General features: G+C 36.0%; 1 protein-coding gene across 2 annotated transcripts; it reads left to right on the plus strand.

Annotated features, from left to right (window-relative positions):
* The first annotated feature begins 15,445 nt into the window (after positions 1-15,445).
* Positions 15,446-20,157, plus strand: LOC110917550 (BTB/POZ domain-containing protein NPY2). Of its 2 annotated transcripts, none has more exons than XM_022162076.2 (6): positions 15,446-15,897; positions 16,111-16,212; positions 17,518-17,688; positions 17,874-17,943; positions 18,033-19,223; positions 19,303-20,157. In XM_022162076.2, the coding sequence occupies exons 3-6, from the start codon at positions 17,630-17,632 to the stop codon at positions 19,858-19,860; spliced, it is 1,878 nt and encodes a 625-aa protein (XP_022017768.1). In that variant the 5' UTR covers positions 15,446-15,897; positions 16,111-16,212; positions 17,518-17,629; the 3' UTR covers positions 19,861-20,157. The 2 variants fall into 2 exon arrangements, with proteins under 2 accessions (XP_022017768.1, XP_022017769.1); XM_022162077.2 differs by having other exon boundaries at positions 15,456-15,897; positions 16,191-16,212.
* The last annotated feature ends 833 nt before the right edge of the window (positions 20,158-20,990 follow it).

Genomic DNA, 20,990 nt, shown 5'->3' on the forward strand with positions numbered 1-20,990 from the left:
AATTCCTCCTGCCGTGATTAAAAGTTGAGAACTTCAGTCACAGATTCCTCAGCTTTTGCAGAACTATCTGTAGAAACCTCTTTGACAACCTCTGGAACCACCTGATCAGCAACTTCCATAACCTCTTCGATCACAATTTCAGTAACAGAATCAACAATTTTGGTAACTACTTCCTGAACCACCTCAGAATCAGACTCAACTACACTCTCAGAAACTACTTCACTGACATTCTCAGTAACCACTTCATCGCTAACCTTCGACTCTGCAACTGTCTCGGTAATTTCAACTACCTCAGCCATCATTGCTCGATCATCCTTTCCTGGAACATACTTGTCCCAACTAAACCCAGACGCAACTTTTTCATCATCTTGGTTTACGATAAGTGCCTTCTCTGGTTTGTTTTCAATCTGAGGTCTCTGAACAGCAGATTGTTGATTTGGGCGGTGATATATAGCCTGTCTGTAATAATCATTGGTGAACGGGTTCTGATGATTCTGCACTTCACGATTCGGACACTCACGCTTGAAATGACCTCGTTCTTTGCACTTAAAACAAGTCACCTTTGACTTATCGAACCCTCATTTCTGATCAGGACCTGACAGACTACTTCTACCCGTGATTTCCATAAAGCGTTTTGCTCTTCTAACCAGACTCGCCATGCACCACTTTATATCTATCAGTTCCAGTTCTTCCGGATCGATCTGATCGTAATCCTCTTTAGTCATATCGGGATTACCGATCCTACCAGCGACCAAACCTTCATAAGCTTCCAAAACTGATGCCAGTAACGCGATGTGCTGCTTGGCTGCATTCTCGGTGATTTCATTCCCATTCTTGATGTTAACTGCAATATTACACTGCACACCGGACACAAATGTCTGTTGATTTGACCCTGTAGAACTTTGAGGAGAATTCTGCTCTGAGACTTTAACATTTGGCTCGTAGTTGGCAAATGGAGTCGACTGACTCGACTGATAGGCATTTGGAGCAGCAGATGAAGTGTTGTCTGCACTAAACCCGGTTTGAATCTTCGGACTCTGAACATTAGAAGCTGCCGGATTGTTCTTGTAGTATAAAGACACATCCTGTGGCATATTCGCTGAATTCATCTTCTTGATTTTTACCAACTCCAACTCATGAGCTTCAATTTTCTCTATAAACACGCTCAAACTATAGTTCACGAAATCTGAACTATTTTTCAACATCATCAAGTACGTTCCCCATTCCTCATAGGGAAGCGCATCACATAACTTGTCTATCCACTCCTCATTCGTCTTTTCGATATTCAACCTTCTCATCTCTACCACCAAGTGACAATACCTCTCGATAAGCTACTTTGTCGATTCGCCTTAAATTCCCGTGAATATATCAAATTCTTTCTTTATCAGTGCTTTCTTACTCTTGATCATCGATGCACTGCCTTTGAATTTCTGTTCCAAAGCTTGCCATATCGACTGTGCACTATCATCATGTTGTAGCAGAACTAGAATATCCTCTTTTATCGCTTGCTGCAGAATACTAACCATCTTCTTTTCTGCTTTGAACTCGACCTGTTCCGCCTCTGTAAGACTTGCAATGGTCTTCAACATATTCAACCCGTCTACCGGAGGAACATACTTTCTTTCGATTTTTATCCAGCACTCTAGATGGTTTGCCTGCACCCAGTTTTTGAATCTCCCGGACCATCCTGAATATTCATCCAAACTCATCAACTTAGGAGGTTTCTGCATCATTCCAAGCTCGTTTTCCAGATTCACATTTTGAATGATGCTAGCAGGACTCTGAGTAACTCCTCCACTACCCGCAAACATGTTGTAAAAATATTGGCTTTCCATTTTTAGTCGTAACGGAAAAAAAATTTCAAACAGTCTGAATGAGCGAACCACAATAGTTGAATAAGCGAACCACAATGGCTGAATAAGCGAACCACAACTGTAACTAAGAGCGATCCACAAATTACCCTAAGAGCGAACCAGAAATGAGTACTTCGAGTGGACCAGGAAGTTGACTATCGAGCGAACCACAGATGACAAATGAGCGGACCAGAAACAGCTTAAAATGTACGTTGGAGCGGTCCAGAAAAGCGAACCTGAAGCATGACGTAAGCGCGAACCATTTTCACGAGGGTTTTTGGGTCACTTTTAGGCCGTATTTCGATCCGAATCTTTCAAGGGTTTGTTATTAGTATGTTTTACACCTGTTGTCCAAGTTTCAGTCCATTTCCACCGTTCAAACAGTCCAAATCTACAAAAGTCCGTGTAAAACGCTTCGTATCTAGCAAACTAACTCGCAACTGGCTCTGATACCAATTGTAGGATCAGTTTTGACCTCTCGAGTGAGTCAATCAGAGCTAGTGCTTACTGAAAATGTGGCGGAAACACATTTTCAGCATGATACAAAGAAAAACGCAACAGAAAGGAGTAGAAACAGAAGATTCACACTTAAAATACTTTTTCTTCACTTTATAACGCTTGTCGTACGGACAGCAATTCGACGTTGAGTTCTCGAAGACGTTACAAATGAAGACTACTACAGGGGTATATATAGGGATCCTGGTCCGCTCATGTGACATGTCCACAAAAGCGGTCCAGACAACTAAGCTGGTTCGCTTTTGTGGACACATGCCACAAAAGCGGACCTACAACATGAAAGTCATAAATTTACACTTTTACCCCCTATACTATCACAAAATGACCTATCTGGACCCTATACATTAAACTAGCATTACAAAGACGTAGGCTTTAGACATTGTGCATCAACAAACGGTTTGTCCGATTTCCGTTTTGTTCATTGTCCGCATCCGTGTTTAGGGATATAATATAAGTTTGCTTATATATATCTTCATGTTTTGCCAACTTTCTAAGTATTGAATTTTTGGAGGATAAGTGTATGTATGTATGTATGTATGTATGTATGTATGTATGTATGTATTTATGTATGTATGTATGTATGTATGTATGTATGTATGTATGTATGTATGTATGTATGTATGTATGTATGTATGTATGTATGTATGTATGTATGTATGTATGTATGTATGTATGTATGTATGTATGTATGTATGTATGTATGTATGTATGTATGTATGTATGTATGTATGTATGTATGTATGTATGTATGTATGTATGTATGTATGTATGTATGTATGTATGTATGTATGTATGTATGTATGTATGTATGTATGTATGTATGTATGTATGTATGTATGTATGTATGTATGTATGTATGTATGTATGTATGTATGTATGTATGTATGTATGTATGTATGTATGTATGTATGTATGTATGTATGTATGTATGTATGTATGTATGTATGTATGTATGTATGTATGTATGTATGTATGTATGTATGTATGTATGTATGTATGTATGTATGTATGTATGTATGTATGTATGTATGTATGTATGTATGTATGTATGTATGTATGTATGTATGTATGTATGTATGTATGTATGTATGTATGTATGTTAATGTATGTATGTATGTAGTATGTATGTATGTATGTATGTATGTATGTATGTATGGTAATGTAATGTAAATTGTAATGTATGTATGTATGTATGTATGTATGTATGGTATGTATGTATGTATGTATGTATGGTATGGTATGTATGTATGTATGTATGTATGTATGTATGTATGGTTAATGTATGTATGTAGATGTAATGTATGTATGTATGTAGTATGTATGTATGTATGTATGTATGTATAAATGTTCATATGTCCCATGTTTATACTTTCAAGTATTTAGGAGGTTTTCCATATGTTGTGTATTTGTATTTAGGTAGTCATTTCCTAACTTCTAATACATACACATAAACACCTTTATACATATACACATAAGATGGATTTTCTAAGTTTATATATTTTTCATCCTATATATATATATATTATATATATATATATATATATATATGAATCCATTTTAACTTATGAAAACATACATAAGTGTTTAAGAAAATACTTTGGAGTTTAAGACTTAAACTTTTTCATCAAGATTTGCCTAATCATGATTAAGGTCACTAATCATGTTTAGTCATTTTAATCACCTTTTAACCACACCTCAACCATGATTAGGATTTTATAAAATTTCGCCATAGTTTCCCCTATACTATGGTGTTTTCCACGTTTTTAAAACGTATTTTAAACCATGTTTTAATACACAAAATCACAATCACACATAACCAACTTTGCATGCACATATTACACATAAACACCTTCATTTTTCTCATGAACTTATATATATATTTTCAACAAAAAATTTTAAAAATAATAACACTTTTATTATCATCCACTAGTTTATCCATGTCACATAACCTTGTTCATGCCACTTTTTAAGATCATTATATTATAAATCATGATTTAATCTACTTGTAAAAGTTATATTTGTCAAAAATCATTTCCAAGTTTAGTGTTTAAGTTAACACATCATGAAGGTGATGATCTTGTTAGATCTAAACATCTTGATGTTTAGATCATCATTTTAAGCATGTTCTTACAAGATGATACTAAATAATCAACATACTTTACACTAATCATTAAGTTCATACAAACTGTCTTACACTAATGAACATCAACACATAAACACATCATTTTTTAAGCTTGTTAGTTTATGTTTAGGGTTTTAAGCTTTATTTTTCATGAAGTTCAAGATGATCAAGTTGTACATCTATGATCTACTTAACATAATAAGCATGAAAATGGGTGTGTAAGGGTCTTACTACTAGCAAAAGGCTAGGGTAGCTCTTAGATGTAGAAGATGAGAAGAATATGAAGATGTGAGAGTTCCAAAATGCTTCCTAGTCCACCGCCATGTCTTGAGCTTGCTTAGACCATCTTAAATAGGTTGAAAAGGCTTGATTTTGGGTGTTCATGAGTTGAAAATGGAGGGTTACGGTGGTGGTTTGGGGCCGTAAATGGGAAAAGGAGAAAGGGGTTTTTGGTGTTTGTTTGAATGGTGTAAAAGTGAGTATAATGTATGGATTGTGGTAAGTTATAATCTTCTTGAACCCCTTAGTCAACTTGGAGATCTCATTGCCATACTTACAACCATCACTCACCAAGTAGATATAGGATATACGGGCGGGCCCTACCATGGCCGAAAATGGAGTGGTGGTGGTTAGTTTATATATATATATATATATTTTATAAATTTAGATATGTGCATATATGGTTAAACTTAGATATTTTTACCATTAACCAAGTTCTTGCACCATTAGTGGCTTAATGGTGTTTAAGATGTTAAACAACTTCTAACTAGTTCATTAGACTAGTACATTTGTGTTAGGATATCACTAGTTTGTTTGTTGGCTTGAAACTAGACAATATGTGAAAGATGCGTTATAATACCGGGAACGATGTCTTTGATATTCCATTGATATCATTGGATTTATTTAAGACGGTTAACATCATTTACAAGCTTTGTTGATATTGAAAATGCTGAATTTTTAAGTTGCGGACAAGTATAATTATCATATTATAGTGTGGATCAGAAAGCATTTTTTAAGTTGCGGACAATTTATAAATGATTGCAATTTGTGCCCATCATTAGGGTTTGTATTCATGTATTTATGATGATAGGCTTCCATATCGTTCGTTGGTCATTTCAGAGAGTTTTCAAAACTTGCTGGCATGAATAGTGTGTTGAGGTGAATAGTTTTTTCAACATTTTTCGCCAACATATGAGGACATAGTTAACCGTTTTCTCGTGACGTGATGAATGTAACAATACCAATTTTCAAGTTAAAATATGTCCTACAAATGCTAGATTTGTATGACCTAATCATGCACAAATTAAGCCACAAATGAACATAATTAAACGTATAAATAGTTGTTAAGTTGTATGGAATTACCATTAATTTTGCCGATTTTCACATACTCCCCCCGTTAGAAGAATTTCGTCCCAAAATTCAAGTTGCGTTACCGGTTGCAAGGGAGTCTTGGAACAAATGTGGGTACTTGGGTTTGATTTAGTCTTCACTTTCCCACGTAAACCCGGGACCGTGACGTGAGTTCCAACGAACTTTGACTAGTTTAACGCAACTTTTCCTAGTATTTTGGACCTTCCAGTCTAAAACCTAAACAGGTTCTTCACTGAATTCGATTTTGTCATTGATATGTATCTCATCCGCCGGGATGATAACCATTTCTTGTGTAGGACTCTTTTTAAGATTTGACACATGAAATGTGTCGTGTACACTACTAAGCTCGTCCGGTAACTTCAACTTGTAAGAAACAGTTCCAATCTTTTCCAAGATTTCGAAAGGTCCTACGTATCGTGGGTTCAACTTCCCACGTTTTCCAAATCTGGCTACGCCTTTCCAAGGCGAGACTTTCAGCAAAACTTTATCTCCGACCTCAAAAGATAATGGTTTGCGTCATTTGTCAGCGTAGCTCTTTTGTCTATTGCGAGCCGCCTTGATACGGTCACGTATTTGAAAGATTTTGTCCTTAGTCTCTTGGACTAATTCCGGACCAATAAGTAGCTTGTCTTCAGTCTCTGCCCAACATAGCGGTGATCGACAATTTCGTCCATATAGGGCTTCAAACGGGGCTGCCTGGATGCCAGTGTGATAACTATTATTATATGAGAACTCCACTAAGGGCAAGTGAGTATCCCAATTTCCACCCAAATCCATCACACACGCACGTAACATGTCCTCCCAAGTTTGTATCATTTATTCACTTTGGATGTCCGTTTGAGGGTAAAAGGTCGTACTAAGATCCAATCGCGATCCAAAGGCCTTTTGGAATGATTGCTAAATCCTTGACACGAACCGACCGTCTCGGTCCGTTATGATAGAAACAGGTAGTCCATGTCCTGCCATAATCTCTTTAAGATATAGCTCGGCGAGCTTTTCAGTGCTATCCTTCTCCCGGATAGGCAAGAAAAGTGTGGACTTTGTCAATCGATCAACTATTACCTAAATCATGTCGTGACCTCTCGAGGTCCGGGGTAATTTAGAATGAAGTCCATCGAGATTTGTTCCCATTTCCAAACGAGAATTTTAGGTTGCTGTAACAATCCAGAAGGCTTTTGGTATTCGGCCTTAACCTTGGCGCATGTAAGACATTTTCCGACATAAGTAGCAATGTCGCCCTTAAGGTTAGGCCACCAATAGAATTCTTTTAAGTCTTGGTACATCTTATCCGATCCCGGATGGATAGAGTACCTTGACTTGTGAGCTTCGTCCAAAATGATCGCCCGTAGGTTGCCAAAGAATGGAACCCAGATTCATCCCAAGTATAATGTTCTATCCTACTTTGGCACTAATTATTTCTCCATTCCACGTAAGGCCCCGGCTTGAATATTTTCCGGATTAAGGGCCCTAGTGTGGCTCATGAATTCGAGTAGTAAGGTTCGTTTGTATCGTCATTTATAAGGCTCGCACCCTTAGAGTTTTCTCTCGTTCTTTGCGGCTCAAGGCGTCCGCCACGACGTTCGCTTTGCCCGGGTGATACTTTATATCGCAATCGTAGTGATTCAACAATTCAATCCAACGTCGTTGTTGCATATTTAATTCTTTCTGATTAAATATATGTTGAAGATTTTTGTGATCCGTAAAGATTGTACATTGAGTACCATATAGGTAGTGACGCCAAAATTTTAAAGCGAATACCACCGCACCTAGCTCTAGGTCGTGGGTGGTATAATTTTTCTCATGTACATTCAATTATCGAGATCCTACGCGATGACTTGTCTTGTTGCACCAACATGCAACCAAGACCTTGATGCGATGCATCAGAATAAACCACGAAATCGTCGGTACCGTCGGGTAAAAGATAGGCGCGTCACATAATTTGTCTTTTAGTAGTTGGAAAGCCGCCTCTTGTTGCTCGCCCCAGTCAAACTTCTTATCCTTTTGTGTCAGGGACGTTAGCGGTTGAGCAACTTTTGAAAAGTTCTCTATAAACCTTCGGTAATAGCCCGCTAACCAAAAATTGTCGCACTTCCGTAGGGCAAGTGAATATCCCAGTTTCCACCCAAATCCATCACACACGCACGTAACATGTCCTCCAAAGTTTGTATCGTTCGTTCACTTTGGCCAGTAATTGGCCGAAATTTGGTCGGAACCGCGGATTTTTGGCCAATTAGGACTATCGATGACTGTCTAGTGATTAATTGGCCGATTAGAGTAAAATTACCGATGAACCTCCGAATAGCGATTAATCGACGACTAATCCAATGCTAGTCGAGATTATTACAACCATACTAAATATTGTAAAACTTAATTGGAAAAAAGATTAAATCCATAAGTAAATATAAACTCGGCAAAGTTGCTAAACATGAGAAAGCTTGGCTAGAGAATCAACACGTGTTTATACCCTTTTGCTTTTGATACATTTGGGTATTTTGCCCTCAAAGCAATGGGATTTCTCAACAGAGTCCAACGAGTCGTGCATAGTAATTACTCAATTCCTAAGACCCATAACTTTATTTTTAGTGGATCGATTTTACCATCCAAAAGAAACTACACCATAACATGTTGCCTATTTACATGCCACTTTCTTGTAATTGGATCCTAGAGTTTGATAAATTAAAAAGTCAAAGAAAAAAAATCAAGAACCATAACCATAACTTTGGTAAAACACTACGATTCCTTGCGTATAGAAACATGACCGACATCAACGACGAGTAGTTAAAGATAGCTGAGAAAACAACGTGCAATACCTTGAAGCATTTTTGTCACGGCACATTACAATACTATAAACATTACATGCATTCTTATTTTTTAGTAAGCTTAAAATTATATATGTTTGTTTTTTTAAAAGATATAATAAATCTGTACGGTGCCTGTTACCTACATGGTACGATCTTCAACAAATTTACGAGGTCCATTCTAATCAACATGGTTTATCGGGCATGATTGGGAGCTTAGATTGTCGCCATCGGCGGTGGTATAATTGTCCGACCGCATGGCAAGGTCAACACACACGAGGTCACTAAGACGGACCATCTGTTATTTTTCAGGCGGTTGCCTCACACGACCTTTGGTTTGGTCGGCTTACTTTGGTGTCGCGGGGTCATGCAATGATATAAACGTTTCCGGACAATCTCCATTGGTAGAGGACTTCATTTCTGGTAGAGCTGCAAAAGCATCTTTTTATGCAAACGGAAACTACTACCCGCACGGATACTATTTGTGCGATGGAATTTATCCTAGGTATTAGATTGTCGTGAAGACGTTTGGGGACCCGTACGATGAAAAAAGAGCCACTTTAAAAAAGTACAAGAGTCTTCGCAGAAGGACATTGAGAGATGCCTTGGGGTTCTTCAACAACGGTGACATTATTTGAGAAATCCTTGTCGTGCATGGACCAAAGAAAAAATGAGAGATGCTATGTACGCTTGTATAATCATGCATAATATGATATTGGAGGATGAAAGAAAAAGCAACATGCCAAAACAATGTATCGAAAGCTGTTCAGGAATATCCGCAAGCAACAATGGAAGAAAGAGTGAACAATGCACATGAAATGCGGTCTGAAGCCGCACATTCCGCGTTAGCGGTTGATTTGGTCCAACACGTATGGTCAGTTCGGTATATTCCAAACGAGGGTGAAGAAGAAGTTGATGACACGGAAGACGAAGATGACGAGTATGGTGAAAACGAAGACGACAATTAAGATGAGTAGTAATATTTGTGTATGTTCTATTATTTATGTAATTTTTTTTTGTTAATGAAATATTATTAGTTTTAATTTTAAAAGAAAAACAAAAAGAAATAATTGGTTAATAATTGGATGATATTGTGAAACAACGACCTACTAGCCTAATAGCAAACAATAAGAGAAAGAGATGTAGGGAGAAAAGACTGATATTTCATTGATAGATATGTCTAATACAAGAGATACAATGTAGTATATATAGGAGAAGAAAACTTGGAGAAGAAGTTAGTCTATTTTAGGAGTTGATAACCATAATAATATAATAATATATTTATAACACTCCCCCTTGGTTATCAACTTAATACGCTTTGAGATACTGTCTCGTTAAAAACCTTGCTAGGAAAACCCAGTGGGACAAAACCTCAGCTAAGGGAAAAAGAGTGCGGCGCGTATTTTCTTCTCATGATACTTCTGGATCATGTGTGTTGCCTCATTAAAAACCTTACTAAGAAAACCCAAATGGGACAAAACTTAGTGAGGGAAAAAGAGTGCAACTTGAATAAGTCTCCCCTCATTTTAACATGTATCCTGATGTGTGTCCATCTTCCTTGAAAGTTGTACAAAGCTTTTGCAGCCAATGATTTGTCGCTTGATCCCTTAATGTGCAATCTTTTATGTTGAGCAATGTTGTATAATCTTCTAACGAGACTTTAGGTGTCTCCTTCCAAACAATATCATATGTTCACGACTGTGTTTTGTTACATTCCTGCATCTACAAGACTAACCAAACTTGTTTTGATGAGTTAGTAAAATATAATCAAATATTACCTGAAATATTTGTTTTAACTCATTTCAATGTCTTCTTGGTTGACAAGGGCTATATCATGACAATAAGTTCAAATGAAATATACTATGATCATCCATAGTTAGCAAAACATATTAATGCACATATGCATGTAACAATAGTACTTCTAGAATGAGGATCACTACTTTGGTGTGAGATGATAATAGTCACTACTTATAACAAGTGACTGGATAAGCTTTAACATACATTAATGTTGAGCTTTGTCCATACTAAAATATCCCAACATCATCTTCTAGATGTACTTGAGAGATTGATAAAATATAATTACATATATACTCAAACTGCAGTTCGAGTAATAGTTAGATCGTGCCAAGGTCTTTCAAAAATCCCCCCTCTAAAAGCTCGACAGTTTCTCTCGATGATGCCTAGACATCATCACTGTAAACTGCGATTACAGTGAACTTTTAAAAGTAGAATGTTGATAAAACATAGCTAATTTAATCAAACTTAGTTCCCTCTTTAGGCGAATATCTCGAATTGTAAAACACTCGACCCGACTATTTTAGTCCATACATATTTTGTCAACTTCATATAGTATGTTCTTGAGGTTTTGACATCAACGCTTCTAGCATTATCAATCCATGAGGGAATTCATTCAATCTTATCCCAATATGCATGTGCTTTCACTCTTTAGAAGTTTTACTACATAAATTTGCCCATTTAACACATAGATATCTATATCATATGCAAAAATGTCATGAACATTTGCTTTTATCTCCAAAATCCATATTGTACCATACTTATACATTGTACATTAAGATGCTATAATCACCAGGCACAAGTTTTCTATGTACAATTATTGGTGCACAAGAATTGCATCCTTAAGATGTTTCAACTAACCTTATAAGCACTTAAATGCTTTACGATACTCATCAGGAGTTCCAATTATATTCAACGTATTCAAATATGAATTTGTATACAACGATCATATCGTTCTCGAGAACTCATTTTACATGATTTTTGATAATTAAAATCATTGAGGGACTTTCATGTAAACTTTTAGTATCAAGTGATACATACCATTCATAAGACGCATATCAATTCTCTCTTTATAATACCAAACTAATAAAATATTGGAAAGTCATTACATCCACCACTAGAGAATGTGTCTCATTATAATCAATCATGGGTTTTTGCGAAAATCCTTGTGCACCATTTTTGCCTTATCTCATTTAATTTGATTTTCACATGGTTTGCATAAATGACCCATTAATATCCAACAAACTTTACAAATTCAGTTGTATGGACTGTTGGTCCGAAAACTTTACATTTCATTAGAGAATTTAAATCTGCCATACTTTGCATCTTTTCCATTTTGGCTAATCATTTATGTATTTTCATTCACAGGCTGATCTTAAATCTTGATCCTCGTCATTTCATCATTTCAAGCGCTATATTATATACAATAGTATAACGACGTCGATTTTAATTTCGATTCCATACATTTCTAGACATGATATAACTCATCGAGATCTCTTTATTTTTCAGGTACCTGAGGTTCTTCTTGAACCGTCATGTCTACTGTCTCTTTAGGAGACCTTTTACTACACCTCGACTTGACCAACTTCATAACTTGCTCCAATTTTCGAGGAATTTTATTATTGGAATCAACTAGTCTACCACGCTTTAGGCGTGCAATAGACTCATTACAAAATATGTGGTTGTCCTCTTGGGACACAAATATAACTAGAGCATAAGCAGTTGATTATGTGACTTACTTAGTCACTCTATTTAGGTTAATAAACTTTTCTGGTAATTTGTTCTTTAATATTGGTAAATGAATTATCCTTTGAACTTCGGGTTCACCGTTTATAGTCTGAGGATCAAGATGACATGATAATTCATTCCACTTTTTCACTTTCCAACTGCTGTTATCTCCCCCTAATGTTGGGAACATTCATTCACTAAAGTGAAAAACCAATGAGCTGTAAGCAAATCTCTCATCAATGGCTTTAAGTATTTAATCATAGATAATTTTTTTACCCAACATATATTCTCAACCCTTTTAGAGATCCCAACATTGTGCTAGTGGTGAATCAATATTACATATACCGCACAACCAAAATCTTAGGAGGGATGTATTTGGTTTTTGACCAAAAACCAACTATAACGGGGGGAAGTATGATGACATATTGGCTTGATGTGAATTAATGTTGCACATGTAAAATCACATGTACCCAAATACAAATATGAGTTGTTGCTCTTATGCTAATTGGCTTTGCAATCAATTGTGAGCGTTTAGTGATCGTCTCAACAAAACAATTCTTGCATAAACATAAGCTATATGAAGTTCAATATTTTTTTCTAATAATCATTAATAACTTGTAAATTGAATTCACCATTATTACCAAAATAAATATACCATTCTGGATTAATATGTTTGCTATCACATTAACTAAGCCCCAATCACACAAACTTCAGGTTGTGGATTTGATAACCATTTAGACGATGCATCAATTTAAAACACTAAATAGTATTATGTTGGGATATTTATGTCCTTTAATCACTTCCAGAATATTTAGGAATACACACCCTCCTTTATTTGGAAAATATAAAATTTCCCTTAAGAGCAAACATTACATGCTAATTATAAGCTTGAAGAATCTTCTAGTTCTTCATTATGTTTCACATTATCATTGACTCGGTGTGGTCTAACCGGTCATGCCAACTAACTAAATAATTATGATCCATAAACTTCTAGTTTATGATCGTATGTGTAGTACTTGCTCGTATGTAATACAAAACGTATGATACGAGAGAATATATTATAACTTCAAAGTTCAAACCATCATGTTATATAATCACTCCTTAGTTTACCACTTTTGGTGGTCCATCTCATTATTAACATAACCATCTCATTATTAACATAACCATCATTACAATTATATATGATCGATCTCATCATCATAACTTTCTCAATTATCTCTATGATCACTACCTTTACTATGATCAATATGTAATCGCATTCACTTCAAGGAATGGGATAGAATACGAAAACCTTCATGTAATCTCATTATGTAATCAGTCACATGGGTATGAAATCATTTAAACCATTCATATTTTCTTAATGATACTGCTACTTCGGTAGCATATCTTAGGTGTGACAAATGAAAAAACTTTATCCAGTTTTTCCTTATAAGAATCTTTCTCTTCATATGATATAAAGTGAGAAATAACAAAATGATCGAGTCATATAAGATTTAGCGATCCAAAATTTTATGACCATTTCTAACTAATAATGAGATTTAGAGAGTAATACTCTAGATTTTCATATCTAAGCATATTATACTTTATCATGATAGTGATAATAAACAACAACTTTAGTTTAATTGTTCTATTCATTATTATCTATATAAATCAATGAGAGCATATAAAAGATACTATAATCTTCAATAAATCCCATTATACATAATGCTCTATATCAAGTGCGTGAGTTTCAAAATATTGTTGTTCAAATAAATGACAAAATAAAAGCCCAATGCACTAGCAAAGAAACATAAGTAAATCAACATATATTTTCTCTACTAAATTATAGCAATAATTTGTCATTGCTAGGAGTAAAGTTATATGATAACTTATAGACTTATCATATATAATTATATATTGAAAATAATAAATTAAAGCATATTTTTATATTGTAATAATTTGTACAAAACTAAAGCAACTCTTATATACATCGTATAATCTTATTTACAAAGATCACATCGCATACATAATGTATTAATGTACCAATGACCATGTATGACAAAACAATGGTTGGCATCATCATTGTTTAACACATAATCTCACAAACAAATTAGTTATTCTTCATCAACTAAAGCATATAGAAAACTTAATGAACCAAAAGGTGAATTGATTCTACCAAAACTATAGACAAGTAGATATAAATAAATTTAAGTATTCCTAAAATATGCAGCCTTTACTGTCGTTGACGTTGATGGCATGTTTAGAGAATTAAAGTTGATAATTCTCATCAATCCTATTCCACTTGAAAAGTAAAAGCAACTCGTGCTGATAACGTGTTGTGAAACAACGACCTACTAGCCTAATAGCAAACAATAAGAGAAAGAGATGTAGGGAGAAAAGACTGATATTTCATTGATAGATATGTCTAATACAAGAGATACAATGTAGTATATATAGGAGAAGAAAACTTGGAGAAGAAGTCAGTCTATTTTAGGAGTTGATAACCATAATAATATAATAATATATTTATAACAGATAAGACATTATTAACCATTATACTACTACGCCTATTTTAAACAAATATCTTATAGCGATTGGACCGTCACATGACGGATCATGCTAAGGTAATGCGTAGTGGGCGGTATGCCCAAGCATGGCGCCGGTAAAACGCCGGGCACACCAATACGCGGGGCGCTATGAATCGAAAATGAGGGGGTGGCGCGATGTCTATAGCGGCGTGATGTGTGGGTTTGTTTGAATTTTTTTTTTCCTTTTTTTTCTGCTTTGTTTTTGTGTTTGTGTTTGTGTTGCAGGAAGAAGAAGAAGGAAGACAAGGAAGAGGAAGAATTTTAGGGTTTTTAATTTATGGGCTTTGGGCTAGTTTGTGTTTTTTTTTTATATGGGCTTTGGACTGATTTTGTGTTTTGAGTTAATTAGTGTAAGGTTTTTTTATTTTTTTAGTCCAACTTTTTTTTTTGTGGAACCGTTTTTTTTTAGTGTAATGTTTTTTTTTAGTGTAATGTTTTTTTAATTTAATGAAATGAATTTTAATTTTATAAACTTAGAAAATAATTAAAAAAATTAGAAATTAATAATTGAGTAATGATTAGGCGGGGGCTTTATGACTACGGTCTCAAGTTGCATAACGCCCCATAAAGCTCCTTGCTGACGTGGCATGCCACATGTCGCATAACGTCCTCAAAAGGGCCTTATGACTACGGATGGGCTAAGAGTGAGGAATTATCTTCGCTAACGAGTAGACATGGTCTAATTACGAAAGGGTGTCCACATTTAAGAGGGAGCAAGAAAAGCAGTGTGTCAGCAGCATTGGCGTGCATATCATAGCAACACCAGATTGGCCTCTTCACTCTTCGTCTTAATCACTCCCCTCAATCTGTGCAAAATACAACTCACCCAACACCATATCAAATCAAAAAGATTGCTAATTGAAAGCTGTGTCTCATCTTTTATACCCCCCAATTAAGGCTTGTTTCCAGATTCAACAAAAGCAAAAGCCCAAGATTCTGAACAACAAAAGATAGTGGCTCTTGCTCTGTCCATTTCTTTACAAAGCAATTGAATTTTAATATAAAACTGGTTCTGGTGCTCTGTTATTGGTACTCCAAAATTTCCAATTTTGTTCATGTGGGTGCTCTGTTTTTTCACAGGAAATGCTTGAATTCAACCATATGAACTACAAAGTGTGTTAAAGTTGCTGTCTTGATGCCATTTTGAGGTGGGTTTTATGAGTTGTGTGATCATAACTTATGGGGGTTTTGTTTCTTGATTCTTGAAGTCAAGTGGGATATATTGGTAGTTTTTTATTTGATTATTGTTAGGATGCATATGGGTTTGATCTAGTTGGTTAATTAACTGTTTTTTGTGATCTTGATTGCTCTCAATTTATTATTATTATTATATTTAATTGGGTTTACTTGTACTAAAACAGAGTAATAGATGCTTGTTGTCTGCCGTTTCCATGGCGTATTGCAACTGATTCCAAGATGCTGTTTTCCATATGTTTTGCAGGGGTTCTTGATCTTCTTCAACGGTAATTTTATTTCTTTAAATTTGGGCTTCAAAATGGAATTTAAGTTTGAAGCTTTTTTTTTTCAAGATTTATTAAAAAAGAGACAAGAAAAAAGCAGAGGGTTTTTTTTTTTTTTTTGAGAAGTTATGTAAAAAAGGAAGATTAATATCTTTAAACTAGGTCTTGAAAATTAGAAATTAGAGTTTGAAGCCTTTTTTTATTAAATTTGTTTTCAAGATGTATTAAAAAAGAGAAGAAAAACAGAGTGTTAGTTTATAGAGAGAAACTATAGAAAAACAGGAATATTAATTAATTTCTTAAATTAGGGCTTGAAATTAGAATAAAAGTTAAAGGTTTTTTTTTTAATTTGTTTTCAAGATTTATTAAAAAAAAGAGACAAGAAAAGGCAAGAATGTTAGTTTGTAGATAGAAATTATAGAAAAAACATGAAGATTGGAATTAAAGTTTGACTTTTTTTTATTAATTTGTTTTCAAGACTTATAAAAATTAAAAAAAGAGACAAGAAAAGGCAAGAATGTTAGTTTGTAGATAGAAATTATACAAAAACATTAAGATTGGAATTAAAGTTTGACTTCTTTTTTATTAAATTTGTTTTCAAGACTTATAAAAATTAAAAAAAGAGACAAGAAAAGGCAAGAATGTTAGTTTGTAGTTGTAGATAGAAATTATACAAAAAACAGGAAGATTGGAATTAAAGTTTGACTTTTTTTTTTTATTAAATTTGTTTTCAAGACTTATAAAAAAAGCAGACAAAAAAAAGGCAAGAATGTTAGCTTATGCCTTTTAGAGAGAAATTATTCAAAAAACAGAAAGATTAATTTCTTAAATTAGGGCTTGAAAATTGGAAATTAAAGTTTGAAGCTTTTTTTTTTCTTTTCTTTAAATTTATCTTCAAGATTTATACACAACCATTTGTTATCTTCTCTCTCTACTGGTTTTCTAGAGAGAGAAAGAGTTAGGATTGTGTGTTACTGTTGTGTTTGTCTCCTAAGTAAGTGGGTTCGCCCGGAGTCCATGGGCTTTGCCCCTGAACCAGGACACAACCCTCATTATCCCATTCTCTCTTCTTCATCTTCAAGTCATCACCAAATTACATAACCACCCCCTCTCTCTCTCTACACTTTCTCTCTCTTCTGCTCTTCAAGATTCTCAGCAAACTCATATATATTTCCACCCTCTACCCAGATCTCATTTCTTCTTCCCCATTTCAAAAATACCCACAAAAGTTTCCCTATTTAAGAAATCTTGTAATAAAAATCCCATCTTCATCTTGTTCTTGAAGTTGGTTTTGTTTTGTATTTCTAGGGTTTGATGGTTATAAAGTTTGGGGATTATTTCAATGATAAAGTTTTGAGTTGAAAACAAGATAATTAGTTTCTGGTGTGAAGGCAAATTTGGGCTTCAGAAGGTGTGCAATATGAAGTTTATGAAACTTGGATCCAAACCTGATTCTTTTCAGACTGAGAACAATGTTTGGTGAGTTTCTGTTAATCATCTTGTTTGATTTGTCAACTATAAATGAACCCTAATTTCTAATCTTTATTCAATAAGGATGCCATTAGATGATTGTATTAACATCGATTTCTTGCTTAAATAATCGGGTTAATTTCATGATCTGTTCATTATTAATGTCGATGTTCTTTTTTCGGTTTGATATGCAGGTATGTAGCTTCCGAGTTGGCAACCGATATGGTCATTAATATCGGAAATGCAAGGTTCTATCTTCATAAGGTAAAACCGGACCTTTCGTCCCGTTAAACTAGTTGTATCATGTATGTTGTCCCGATATGGTCATTAATAATCGATAATTATCTTTGCAGTTTCCATTGTTGTCGAAGAGTGCTCGATTACAGAAGTTGGTGGCAAGCACCAACGAAGGGGTTGGAAACGGGGACGAGATCGATATTCATGACATTCCTGGTGGTCCGGCTGCTTTCGAGATATGTGCTAAATTCTGCTATGGTATGACCGTAACGTTAAACGCGTACAATGTTGTCAACGCGCGTTGTGCAGCCGAGTATCTCGAGATGCATGAAACAATGGAGAAAGGGAATCTAATTTATAAAATCGATGTTTTTCTAAGCTCGAGCATTTTCCGAAGCTGGAAAGATTCAATCATCGTACTACAAACCACCAAATCGGTTATGATGTTGTCGGAGGAACTAAAGCTAGTCAGCCATTGTGTTGATGCTATAGCTTGTAAGGTATCGACCGATGTTTCTAAGGTTGACTGGTCTTATACTTATAACCGCAAAAAGCTTCCGGAAGAAAACAATAACCACATGTTAAACGGAGGTATTAGGAGCATGACCGTTCCGGCAGATTGGTGGGTGGAGGATCTTGCTGAGCTGGAGCTTGACTTATACAAACGGGTTCTCGTGAGTATTAAAAACAAGGGTTTAGTACACGGTGAAGTGATCGGAGAAGCTTTAAAAGCGTTTGCTTCTAGAAGGTTGCCGGGGTTTAACAAAGGTGTGATACCGAGTGGTGATACGATGAAAACTAAGTCGATAGTTGACGCAATCGTTAGGCTTTTGCCATCCGAGAAAGGTAGCGTGCCGTGTAGTTTCTTGCTAAAGCTTTTAAAAATGGCGATGTTGGTGGACTTGGGGGAAATCGGGGAGATGGAGTTGGTCAAACGGATTGGTCAACAGCTCGAGGAGGCTTCGGTTCAAGATCTTTTGATTAGAGCGAAAGATGGCGAGCCAACGATTTATGATGTGAAAACGGTTCAGAAAATAGTTGAGGAGTTTATGGTTCGGGATCAAGTCCGCAACGGTGAGTTTGAAGTGGACGGAAACGAGATTCAAGAAGTGAGGCGCTCAACCGGAGGGATATTGTCGGAAGCTTCAAAGTTAATGGTAGCTAAACTTGTTGATTCGTACCTTGCCGAGATCGCAAAGGACCCGAACCTACCTTTATCAATGTTTACCGATCTTGCCGAGACGGTGTCTGGTTTTTCAAGACCGGCCCATGATGGGATATATCGAGCCATAGATATGTATCTAAAGGTACAAATACAGAACCACTCGTAACTGAACGATCTTATAAAACACGATTATTACAATATTACAACTTTGTAACATGCAGGCACATCCGGGGATCAGTAAGAGCGACAGGAAGAGAATATGCAGGCTAATGGATTGTAAGAAGCTTTCGGTCGAGGCGTGCATGCACGCGGTTCAAAACGAGAGGCTCCCGTTGCGTGTTGTGGTTCAAGTCCTCTTCTTCGAACAGGTTCGAGCCGCAGCGTCATCCGGCAGTAGCACACCGGATCTACCTAAAGCAATCAAGGACCTCAACAGTGCGTCCCACGGCAGCTCGAGATCAACCACAACTAACACCGAAGAAGAATGGGATGCGGTGGCTACGGCTGACGAACTCCGGGCGTTGAGGGGTGAGCTCGCGTCGTTGAGGCTGGAACGCAACGGTAGTCATGCAAAGAGCCCGCTAGCCGAAAAGGGTCCGGTTCATAAAGTCAAAGGTCTATTAGCGACGAAGAGAATATTGACGAAAATATGGTCAAGCAAAGGTGGGACCGCGGAGAACAGCGAGACGGATTCATCAGGAAGTGGGTCTGGTAACCACCCTGATGATGTGAAACCGACATCGACACCGTCGAGAAGAGGGCGGCATTCGGTATCTTAAAGGTCTGATTTTTACAATCTTTTTGTTGATGGGATTATGGTAGCAATGATAAAGATCCTAGAAGGGTAGGTATGTGTTACTTTAAACTTAGGAGATCATAAGTTTAGTATTATTTTCTGAAAGTGGTGGATGTTGTATGTTAGGGTCAAGTTTAGGGATATATTGGGGAAAAAGAAAGAACCCTATAAGTTGATGAAATCTAACAAAAAAATGAGGTTTAAGTCTTTGATTGTATCAACATTTAAGTGCACTGTATGATGGTTAATATAACATATATCAGCCTTGTCATGTTTGCTATTGCTGCATTGGTTTATTCGTTTCGTACTTTAGCTACTTTATAACGTACATGCGATAAGTAACTTCGATCCACTCCACTCCAAATGTCGTGACAATGCTTGTCAAAATGGATTATCGAAAATGGGCAAATGCCGACAACCTGCGTATGTTGATTAGTATTCGTTATGTTTGCAAGTGTTTTTTGGACATGTGCGGTGTTATAAAAGTTGTAACCGAGTTTCTGACCCTGAATTTAATCATGATTAGACCGACCAAAGGACTTGCAGCCTTAGCGGTATTAAGGTGTGAACAGCGCTAAATTCGCAACTAATGGTCTTAACGTAACATGGCTCAGGGTAACACCCTAAATTTTACAACAGATTTTTAGAAAGAACTCAACCAGTATTTCAGTTTAGGCCATCCGTAGTCATAAAGCCCCTTTGTGGGCGTTATGCGACACGTGTCGTGCCACGTCACACAGGGGCTTTATGGGGCGTTATGTCACTAGAGCCAGTAGTCATAAAGCCCCTACCTCATCATTACTCAATTAATTAATTTTCAATTTTTTTTAATTAATTTCTAACTTTTTTAAATTAAAATTAAATAAAAAATTGCCAGATTTTTAATGTTAAAAATAAGAGAAAAACAAGTTTAAAACCAATTTTAGATATTTGATAAAATGCAGGGACCAAATGTGTAAAACTTTAAAACTAAAATAGGCGCCTCCTTCCCTGTCTTCTTCTCCGGCCGACTTTCCGGCTGAAATTCTGTCTTCTTCTCGGTCTTCTTCTCCGATTTGCAGGACCAATACTGCCTCCTCTGTCTTCTTCTCCGATTTGCAGGGATCAAATATG

The sequence above is a fragment of the Helianthus annuus genome, chromosome 16 (assembly GCF_002127325.2).
Source record: "Helianthus annuus cultivar XRQ/B chromosome 16, HanXRQr2.0-SUNRISE, whole genome shotgun sequence".
Lineage (NCBI taxonomy): Eukaryota > Viridiplantae > Streptophyta > Magnoliopsida > Asterales > Asteraceae > Helianthus > Helianthus annuus.

Coding starts and splice junctions, on each gene's coding strand:
- LOC110917550 (XM_022162076.2), top strand. CDS start 17,630: ATGAAGTTTATGAAACTTGGATCCAAACCTGATTCTTTTCAGACTGAG. Junction 17,689..17,873: donor CAGACTGAGAACAATGTTTG/GTGAGTTTCTGT, acceptor TTTGATATGCAG/GTATGTAGCTTCCGAGTTGG. Junction 19,224..19,302: donor CCATAGATATGTATCTAAAG/GTACAAATACAG, acceptor TGTAACATGCAG/GCACATCCGGGGATCAGTAA.